General features: G+C 41.4%; 1 protein-coding gene across 3 annotated transcripts; it reads right to left on the reverse strand.

Annotated features, from left to right (window-relative positions):
• Positions 1–220: 220 nt before the first annotated feature.
• Positions 221–9,094, reverse strand: LOC118558233 (conglutin beta 7-like). Of its 3 annotated transcripts, XM_036128720.1 has the most exons (7): positions 9,052–9,094; positions 8,310–8,372; positions 5,995–6,072; positions 5,515–5,604; positions 3,494–3,661; positions 3,030–3,122; positions 222–811 (listed from the first exon to the last, which is right to left on the reverse strand). In XM_036128720.1, exons 3-7 carry the CDS (start codon positions 6,020–6,022, stop codon positions 591–593), a joined length of 600 nt encoding a protein of 199 aa, XP_035984613.1. In that variant the 5' UTR covers positions 6,023–6,072; positions 8,310–8,372; positions 9,052–9,094; the 3' UTR covers positions 222–590. The 3 variants fall into 3 exon arrangements, with proteins under 3 accessions (XP_035984612.1, XP_035984613.1, XP_035984611.1); XM_036128718.1 differs by lacking the exons at positions 8,310–8,372; positions 9,052–9,094 and adding an exon at positions 6,179–7,736; XM_036128719.1 differs by lacking the exons at positions 3,030–3,122; positions 8,310–8,372; positions 9,052–9,094 and adding an exon at positions 6,179–7,736 and having other exon boundaries at positions 221–811.
• Positions 9,095–10,804: the final 1,710 nt, after the last annotated feature.

Genomic DNA, 10,804 nt, shown 5'->3' on the forward strand with positions numbered 1-10,804 from the left:
AGCAGGCAACATTACTGATATACAGAAATGTTAATAATTAATGTAAAGATCAGTAACTGCTACAATTGGAACCCATTAATGTAAAATATTTTCAATATTTGAATGAATTCAATTCCAGTCCTCACACCCCCCTGCCCTGCATGTTTTAGATGTGTCCCTCCTCCACCACACCTGATTCAAATGAGTGTCTCGTTATCAGGCCTCTGCAGAGCTTGATGCCGAGCTGATCATTTAAATCTGGTGTGGTGAAGGAGGGACACATCTAAAACATGCAGGGCAGGGGGGTGCGAGGACTGGAATTGAGAAGCCCTGGTGTAGAGTAATTATGACTCAGAATATGAGCAATATGTGAGGGTTAAACAAACTTTTTAAAACATTTGCTAATCCATGAATTGAAGAAGCATAACAGTACAAAAAATTTCTGTTATGTATGAAATAAATTGCATAAAATAAAGTGCAATCTGAGCAGATCACTGCTCTCTAACAGCAGAACTTCAAAAGCTGACCTCTGAGGTTCAGCTAATCAACAGATCAAATGGTGAGAGCTGCATTAACAGTTGCTCTTTCAAACACAAAACAAGAGCTTGCAGTTACCTCGTAGACCGCCGCTTCCAGGTGTCTATGCGGTTTTTCACATAGTATTTCACAGCATCCCAGGTCCTACCTTTCAGTGCATCTGGGAATGCATGGATACATTCAAGACACTGTGCTTTCCCAGGAACCTTGCCAGTCTTAATGTTGTGCATTAGCTTTTGTTCCACAGCGTGGACTTCTGCTTTGCTCCACATCTTCCTCTTCTTTCTTGATGAATCTATGAAAAATAAAATAAGATGAAATAAAGGTTCGTAGGGGTGATTACTATAGATGTGTGTGTGTGTGTGCACTATAGACAGTCCAGAGGCTGCACTGCCACTGTTGATGGATTGAGCCAGTTTTCAACTGGAACTGGTTCTCAGTTCTTATCCCTAATTTTGATGCAAACAGTAAGTGAACATAAAAAAGGCAGCATGAGTTGTTCAATCCTTATAAGCCTATTATTGCAAATTCTATAAGAAAAATAAATTGTCAATTATCGTAAATCGTAAATTGTCAACAGTTTTTCCTGTCTGTAAGCACTGTGATAAAATAATGCCTTATTTTAGTCTATTTTTAATCTGGAGGAGAGTTCATTAGAACGACGGTCTGTGGCGAGATCCTAAAGGAGAGAAACCATTCAGTTGAGTTTGTTGCAAACATCTGACCGGTGGCGACCGGTTAATGCGGGGTGCTGAGGCGCCGCCCCTCCAAATAGCTGGACAAAATTTACTTAAAGTACTTCTTGATTCTAAAATCGACCAACTCGGAAAAACTTATTTCCAGAAAATGGGGCATTAAGATCGGGATTGCGCTGGTAAAGATATTTTTTTTGAACTCAAAAGTGCCCCTTGGCAACCGCTAGGCGGAAAATCCACATCTGGGTCACGTGGTACGATGACGTAGTTCGTTGACTTAGCTCCGGCTAAGCTACAGAGAGTGCAATGGAGACACAACGACAAGTTCACATGTGGATTCACAAAGTGATGATTTTAACATGAAATACAGCGCAAGTTTCTGTTACAATTCGGCTATATAATAATAAAACATTTTAGGAGATTAAATGAAATGGGCTGGAATCAGGTTTTATAATCGCGGTTCAGATGTAAACACGGAAACAACTCGTCAAAGCCCGACTGCCTGGCATCGTTTATCACGGCCGCTGAAATTCGCCAAAACAGCACATAAAAGAAAAGGATCTTTATCAGAACAAACCACAGTGTCTCAGCATTATTTGTTCCCGGAATTTTACTTGATAATCTAGACGTAAGACCGGACGCGCATTTATTAGTTGCGCCGCGGCGCTTATATTCTCCGGATCGGGGCAGCAGCAGGATGGCAGCAGCGTAGCAGAGCGGCAGAGAGAATACTTGGAGCGCCGGAGTAGCAGACCGATAGACCCACAACCCAAAGGGCTGATATCCCCACCGCGGATTTAAACATCTCGGGGTTTTGCGGGGTAGCAGGGCTGTGCTGAGAGGAGGTGTGGCTAACGCGTCGCTCCAAAGCAGGTTGCTATGGTGACAGCCAGATTTCTGCACTCCCACGGTGTGAGGAGTGAGGAAGAGGAGCTGCAGCGTTAGTAAACCCAGGCTGAGAGCTTCTCTGGGCTCAGGTTGCTCAGAGATTGTCTCGGCTGGAGTGGGACAGACACTCCACTCAGGACTCGTGAGGCAGCGCTGCATCTAAGGCTAAAGCTTAGAGGCTACCGGCTACTGGGCGGTTCCATTGAGCGAGGACTTTCTCTCCTCCGGGACTCTTCGGGTTCTGAAATGTGTGTAAGGAGACGTTCTCCTTGTTGGTATCTGAACAACCATAAACAACACACATTTTAAACATGTTTTATCCGTCTATTTTAATTTGAGAAAAGCGAGTTTTGCAAACAGGAAGTAACGTGTTGCCATGTAAACAGATCAACGCTTGTCAACGAACTACGTCATCGGTCACGTGACACGCGGCGAAATTTTTTAAGGAGGCTTGAGATAAAAAGCCTGAAAAATACAATTTGTCATCGAAATTTTTAATTTTTTTTACTCAGGTCATATTGATATATGAACTTTATAATATATAGCAACTTGTATGATCTCAGAATCAAGAAGTACTTTAATCATATTAAACATAAATGATTTAGAAAATGCAAAATAATTATGAAATAAAAAGTATTTGTTTGCAAGATGCTCCTGTTAGTCTCTCCGCACCTGTCAGCATTCATTATAAATCAATTCCAAATGGTATTTTACTAATGTATATGTACTTCCTGTGTGCGGTGCGCCGGCCTAATGAGTCAACATAAGCCCTCAAACTTTGACAAGCACATGACCCGAAGCTGCTCTCTCATTGGCTTCCGTCAGTTTTACCACAGGGCGCAGCTCTTCAGTGTTTTGAGAGCATACGAGACTCAATACGTGTATCAAGTGGATTGTTACATACACTGAAACAGGTTATTGGTCAAATACCTTTTCTTGGCTGTGATGAGGTATCAGACTCAGGGTCCTCCTCTCTAGATGTCCTCTTGGTGGGTTTCATCTTCTTCACACGTCTTGACTCGTCTTGAAAACAGAGATTCAATGATAGAAAAGTTAACTTAAAGCACTGCATCTTTGAAGACTTTAAAGAAAGCACATTTTCAAATACGTTTTCAAAATTTAAGTTTTTTCTTCAGGTATGATGAGGATATTGATTTGTGTATCTTGCATCAAATTACATATAAACACATAAAATTACAGAAACTTTCCCTGGTGCAGACATTAAAGACAGAAAGTTGTGGTAAAAGTTAAATAGACAAGTTAGAGCACAGCTTAAAAACCAATAAATGACAAAGTAAAGTACTCCAATATTAAAAGAAATTTATAATAAAAAATTCTGAATTGTATATCAAGTGGATTATTACACCCACTGAAACAGGTTATTGGTCAAATACCTTTTCTTGGCTGTGATGAGGTACCAGACTCAGGGTCCTCCTCTCTAGGTGTCCTCTTGGTGGGTTTCATCTTCTTCACAGGTCTTGACTCATCTTGAAAACAGTGATTCAATGGCTGTGATGAGGTATCAGAGTCATGGTCCTCCTCTGTCCAGTTCCTTGATCTACCTGTAGGCAAACAGATTGACAGAATGATGTTTTGAAAAGAGTGCCGTGGGGAATCCCACAGCATTCATCTATATAACGGGTGGTGATGGTAACAGTTACAAAAAAGCCTATAAAACTACCCTTCATACTGCTTGTCCGCTGCAATCCAAGTGTCTCGAAACCATGACATACACAGTTGACTTCAAACATAATAGGGGGTTTTCACTGACGTCACTGGCCAACTTCCGGTCCGCCATATTGGGTGGCACACTTCCTTATCTCTAGTTGTCGTACACGTATTATCGTATCGCGAATGGATAAGTACGCCAGCACGCTAGAGCGACCAGATAAGGACATATATCTGAGGAAATGTTCCGTGATCGACCATATGGACCCCTATGCCCTCCACAGTGCCTTGTTTAGCCGTAATCCAGATGATCGGCCAAATGTAGAGCACGGCGACATAGTGCATTACCTGGTGTTCGGTAAAAACCCTCTGCACACCCTTGAGGAAATGAGAGCTTACAAGGATCTAGAGGCTCACAACCAGTTCACATCTGGTTATGTACATCAAGGAAATCGCCATCATACGTGGACGGGTGAGTTTTAATAAGATGGTAAAAATGTAAACAATCCGACGCAAATGTGTCGCATGCTTCTGCGGTGGCTGGCGGCTGGCGGTGCGCGAAGGCGCTTGGCTGCAGGGCCGATCGACGCCGCTCGCGGCTTTAATTATTTAAGCCGAACAATGACCAGCGCAAATTTAAGTTGTATTTACCGTATTGGCGCCGGTAGGAGCTGCAGATCATAAAGCCAGCAAACAGTGGGAACACAGTAACTCGTTCAAAGGTAAGCTGCGCTCAGACGGGCTCTGGCACATGCTAGTTTAGTAGCTGCTAACCGTCAGTGCTAACAACCACTCGCGCATGTAATGTACTTTTAACTTGCTGCCATGTGTTTCAAACGTTTAGAACACAGTCTCATTGACATCGGGATACTGTGGAAAGTTATGTTCGGTCGACTTACAGCCGCGATCCAAGCGAGCCGACGACTCTTTGTTATCGCTAACAGTTGTTCTCCGTGGTTGCGCCTCCAGGCAGGAAAGCGGTGGAAAATTAATCCGTTTCTATGTTTTTCCCATGGCGATCATGTTTTGCGCTGTTACAGCCCACAATACAGCAACGGTTTACCATGGTTGAAATCAAGTTAAGGTGAAATTAATCAAATTAAAACATGGCTGAGAGAGGGAGTACAGTATGCGGTAGTAATAGGCAGTAGAGGTGGCGGAAGCAGTCAACACGGCAGCCGCGGAAAGTAATAAGTCATAACGCCCAAGCCCTATTATTAATATATTCTTCTTACATGTTTTAAATACTTAACAGTTAATTACCTGTGACAAAGTGAGCACCGCAGACTCTGGCGTATTCCAGCTTAACACCGTCCAAATCGGACCTGGATATCCGTGTCAGCCATAGGTGACGGCGTTGTTCAGAGAGCTGTTTTGTTTTTTCACACTGATTCACTATTACGGCTGGTAGGCGATAGAAAGAGCGTTGATCTCCACCTCCACGGGCCGTGCAACCAACCATTAAACACGTTTTCCCCATTGTTCACTTCCAATACTGCCTAAGGCGTCATACAATGCAGGTCAACGGTGCGAAACGACTGCCACCCAATATGGCGGATGCGCTGAGTAGTCACGTGAGCGTGACGTCAGCTGAAAACCCCCTATTCAGTATATTTTTGTAGCCTAAATATTAACTGTAGCCTGTTCGCCTGTAGAGTATTAAAAAACTAGAGGATTTCTCATCAGCTTGAGGGTGTATAGATAATGATTGAATATTGACTTGGGATGAACTATTCCGTTAAAATACCTCTGGTTAGCTGTGATGAAGCATCAGACTCCTGGTCCTCCTCTGTAGGTGTCCTGTGAACGGGTCTAGTCATTTTCACTGGTCTTAGACCTTCAAGGAAAAACATAAAGATGCAATGTTAGAAAAGCTCACTTGAAGCACTGAATATACTAAATCATCCTCTCCATGAACTATGAGAACACAAGCCATGGCAACATTGACCTGTTTTGTTTTTAACTATATAGCAGGGTTGATAACCCACCCAAAGACGCTAAAACTGACAGAGATTAGACTTCAGACCCCCATTAGATAAAAGCTTTAGATGTTTTACATACATAAAGTTTATTAAACCCATGACAAAATAGTTCTGCAAAACATTCTGTAATTGGGTTATGGTGTGAACAAGTGAAAAAAAAATAATCCCCTTCTTGCTGTGAACACCCAGGAACCCCTGGGAGTCCCCAGACCCCACTTCGAGAACCACTGGTTCAGTGAATGTACCTGATGAGTTAGAGGATAGACTCGACATCACATCTTCATCTTCACTTCCAGATAGAGAGCTGTCTTCAGGTACTTCCTCTGAATAAACACAGCAAAAAATGTTGTGAAGCAGCATGACAAACCTATGACACATTTATCCCATCACATTAAATGATAAAATAGTGTGTGCAAGGTGAGGTTTTACCATTTGGATCAACGTTGATCTCGTCCAATGTCAGGCCTTTAAATTTTGATAGCTCTCCTCTTCCACAGGCCATAAGCAACTTTGCAACTTTCGCAACTTGTAATGTCCCTTCAGGGAGCCGATAATATTGTCGATGGACCCTGATGTTGTGACCCATGAAACCTGCAAGGCAGTCCTCCTCATTCTCTTTCAAGTTTAGAACTTGTGACATTGTTGCCATTTGTTTCCTTAATCTTGTCGATGTCAACGTTTGAGGGTCCTTCACCCCGCATTCACATGCAATAGCACGGATGGCATCAGATCCTCTGAGGTGACTTTCTGCCTCAGGTCTACCAAACAAATACACATTCTCATCTGGCACATCACATTGTCGTCGATATCTCACCAGCATCTGTATGGAGGACACCATGTCTGGGCTGAGTAAGACAGGGACCTTTCTGTCCCGCTTACCTTTGATTTCCACACGCTCAAAGTATTTGCAGAGCTTCTTTTCCATGTCAGTCAAGGCAAGATCAAGATCTGGATTACTGGCAAAGGTGTTTCTCAACATGAAGTCATTCAGGGACATCTTTGAAACTTCTCCCTCTCTCCTACGATTGAAGACGATCACTTCACAAAGTGTTAGTTTAGCAAGATTTAACCAGTTCCTCTTATTTGGTGCAGTTTCAAGATTGGATCGATACTTGGGCCTTTCTGTGTCAATGTGGTTGTGCAGTCTCACAACATCTTCACAGTAGGGGATAAGAAGAGGTTTATTCCACTTCGACTCTCTGAGGTTCCTCAGTGCATGCGAAGACACCCACTCATCCCATTTATTCTCTTTCAATGTCCTGAACGTCATCACATTTTCAAGGGCCTTCTTGTTCTCTGACATCCTTGCTTCAAACTCTGCAATATCTGCTATTTTAGTTAGACTATGGCCTAGTTTGAGCGCCAAGGATGGAATCTTGAAACTGCTGGTATCTTCACTCCATCCACAGACCATCTTCACAGCTTTCACAACGTGGCAGAAGTTTGCTGGCAGAAAGAAGTCATGTATTGTTTTCAGCTTGCCATGGGTCTTTGCTAGGAGAACTAATCTTCCCATTTCCCGCATTTTTTGTCTGATATATTGGTGTTGGCTTTTGTCTGTCCCTTTTTTGTTATAGAAGTGTTCTCCTAACTTCAGAATATATTTTTCTTGCCGAATTGTGTCTGTTATGTTGTCTTGATTCATGCCATTTACTAGGCACCAGACTTTGTCATTGATCTCCTTTGGGACAGGCTGTCCAGCAGCACAAAGTGACTGCACTCTGGTTCTGCCTGGCTTCATGCTTTTCTTTGCCAATTTGCATTTTTTCATGTGCCGCCACAACACTTTCCTTTTGAGTAATGCCTCACAGTATGTGCAGTGCAAATAGTCTTTTGCATTCACTGGTTCAGTGCTTTGTTGAGAGGGAACCATCACCCCTTTACCCTCCTCCAGGACCTCAAAGTTGTGGCGACGATTGCCTTTATTTCGAATTAGAGTTATCTGCAGCTTTCTCTCCACTGATCCTTTTGGATAACTGAATGCTCGTGCTACCTCATCCAAGTTGCTGTGTTTCTTATCCAAGTGCCGTGCAATTTTGGCATATGGTTTACAACAGTACAGACAGTACTGCCTCTTATCGTAGACTCGACCACCATTTTTTTTCTTTTTTAGCCTCAAGACTTTTACATCCGTGTCACTGGAGGATTCGGATAACTCACAATCTGCCATGGATTGGAAAGAGGAAGATGTGCTCTGTCTGCATTTCACAGGCTTCACACGACCTTTGTTCAAGCGTCGAACATCCGAGTTTGATGAACTGTAGTTTGTTGGAGACTTGAGCAGTTTGAGTTCTTTCTCAGATACTTCTGATTCTGGTGTAGAACTAGGCACATACTCATCCTCACTTTTTTCACTGCTTGTCATTGATTTATATTCAGAGATCCCAAGCATTTTCTTTGTAAGCTAGAAAAGTTAAAGTCAGATGGGACTCAATTAGTAAGTTTAAATACTTCCCACTTAAATTTTCCAATTACGCCTTTCCCATCAACAATAATATAGTTCGTAATTTTGTCATCACAACTGATTTCAAAATACACACTGGTTTGTCTGCAAACTTACAAAGACACTCTCAGTTCTCTTCAGTGGAGGAACATCTGGGTCTGAAGGGCACTGGTCCATTTCCTGAAAGAGTTACCAAAAACATAGTCTCAAATACAATTTCCAATTACAGAATAATCCATTTTTACTTTGTGTTAAAATAGATCTACAGCTTATAAATACAATAACAACTATTAATAAAAATTGAGCTTTCACTGTTACAAAGAAAATAAAGTATAATAGGTAAGAAACGGAGAACCAGCTGTGTAACAACCAAAAAGTCTAATATATACAGTGGGTCATGAAAGTATTCAGACCCTCAATTTTTTAGTATTTCTTATGTTGAAGCTTTGTGTCAAAGTAAAAAAAAAAAAAAGTTTCCTCAGGAATCACCACTCAGTACCTCGCGAGGACAACCCAAACCCAGAATTTTAGATTTTTTTTGCAAATGAATTAAAAAAGAAAATCTGAAATATCACATGAACATAAGCATTCACATAATTTCTGATCAATATCAAATGAATTTCACTAATAAAACATGTTTAACTATCCAACCGGGTGCGCTACTACATTTTTTAACGTGCTAGCTCCAGCAGTACAACCTAAAAAAGTAAGCGTACAGCCCTGATTAGTGTTCACAACCATATACGTTTTCTCTCTCTTTCTCTCTCCCCCAATTTGAGTAACCTGCTTTTAACCTGCTAATTCTAACCTGCTTGCATCTGTGGCATCACTCTTTATGTGCAACATCCCCTGCACTTACCTCCTCTGGCTCGTCTGTCTCCTCTCCATCCTCCTGATCTTTTAACTTTTCAGGGAGGGTTTGGCCCTGCAAATGAGGTCAGCACATGCAAAATACCAGTCAGTCCTGACATGCCTGAAAAATGTCTCATGCTCAGACTTTAGGTCAGCCATAATATTTTGGCCATCAAATGTAATTGACAGGCCAATGAAAATATCAACGGCCGTTGAGGCCAGTAAACACCACATAAAAACGTCAAGCTCTTCTGCTCCTCAATAAACAGAGAATGGGACAGCAGCCTATCCAAACACAATGTTTTAAACCAGAATGGCAGGAGAAATTAAAATGGTTAAGTCATGAAAGTGTAGACGGAATAGACAAAACGTTCTGCAGTATTTGTGAGATGGCAGGTAGGACTAAAGCTTTTACCAAACGATCTATCAATCTGACCACACATTTGACACAGCAGGAAAGTGCGATGAAACAGCACTGTGATTAAGCTACCTGGTCCAAGAAAGACGCACTGACCTGCAGCTGAAAGCTGTTTACTACATGGCTACCGTATATTATTTTTAGAATGAAGTGCCTCTTCATTTCATGGCTGTTTAGGCTATTTACATCTCAAAAAACTGCAATTTTTTTCACAGAAAACTTCAGATGGTTATTCAGACTTACACTGATGGGTTTGTTTACATCAAACAAGTTAGTCTGAAGCTCAGTGCATTTACAGTTAATCTGAAGAAGAGTGCATTTACAGTTAGTCTAAAGCTCAGTGCATTTACAATTAGTCTGAAGCTCAGTGCATTTGCAGTTGATCTGAAGCTCAGTGCATTTACAGTTAATCTGAAACTCAGTGCATTTACAGTTAGTCTGAAGCTCAGTGCATTTACAGATAGTCTAAAGCTCAGTGCATTTACAGTTAATCTGAAACTCAGTGCATTTACAGTTAGTCTGAAGCTCAGTGCATTTACAGTTAATCTGAAGAAGAGTGCATTTACAGTTAGTCTAAAGCTCAGTGCATTTACAGATAGTCTGAAGCTCAGTGCATTTACAGATAGTCTGAAGCTCAGTGTATTTACAGTTAATCTGAAACTCAGTGCATTTACAGTTAGTCTAAAGCTCAGTGCATTTACAGTTAGTCTGAAGCTCAGTGCATTTACAGTTAATCTGAAACTCAGTGCATTTACAGTTAGTCTGAAGCTCAGTGCATTTACAGTTAATCTGAAGAAGAGTGCATTTACAGTTAGTCTAAAGCTCAGTGCATTTACAGATAGTCTGAAACTCAGTGTATTTACAGTTAGTCTGAAGCTCAGTGTATTTACAGTTAGTCTGAAGCTCAGTGTATTTACAGTTAGTCTGAAGCTCAGTGCATTTACAGTTAATCTGAAACTCAGTGCATTTACAGTTAGTCTAAAGCTCAGTGCATTTACAGTTAATCTGAAGCGCTCCTGTACCTTAATTCAACCATGTAATATAAACTCAGAGGCACAATGTTTTTGTAGCATACTGGTAAGTATTTTCTCAATAATGGCTGAATATTTATATGATATGGAAGATGACTTTGAATACAGTGGTCAGCCATGTGACTGAAACGTGATTGCTACTTTTAATAAGCATGTCTGCTTCTTTGAAGTAAACAAACCCATCAGTGTAACTTTGAATAGCCATCTGAAGTTGTTTGTGCAAAGAAATTGTAGTTTTCTGAGATGTAATTAGCTTAAACAGAAGATCCATCCGCTCACATTAAAGCTGCAGTGGTGGTGCAAGGACAGAG

This window comes from Fundulus heteroclitus, unplaced genomic scaffold (assembly GCF_011125445.2).
Source record: "Fundulus heteroclitus isolate FHET01 unplaced genomic scaffold, MU-UCD_Fhet_4.1 scaffold_112, whole genome shotgun sequence".
Classification (NCBI taxonomy): domain Eukaryota; kingdom Metazoa; phylum Chordata; class Actinopteri; order Cyprinodontiformes; family Fundulidae; genus Fundulus; species Fundulus heteroclitus.

What these genes read in the sequence shown, in the direction of transcription:
- LOC118558233 (XM_036128718.1), bottom strand. Translation starts at nt 7,622, where the DNA reads ATGGTTCCCTCTCAACAAAGCACTGAACCAGTGAATGCAAAAGACTAT. An exon ending in TTCATCACAGCTAACCAGAG is followed by an intron (nt 3,662 to 5,514) that starts GTATTTTAACGG and finishes GTTTGCCTACAG; the next exon opens with GTAGATCAAGGAACTGGACA. An exon ending in CTCATCACAGCCAAGAAAAG is followed by an intron (nt 812 to 3,029) that starts GTATTTGACCAA and finishes TATTTTTCATAG; the next exon opens with ATTCATCAAGAAAGAAGAGG.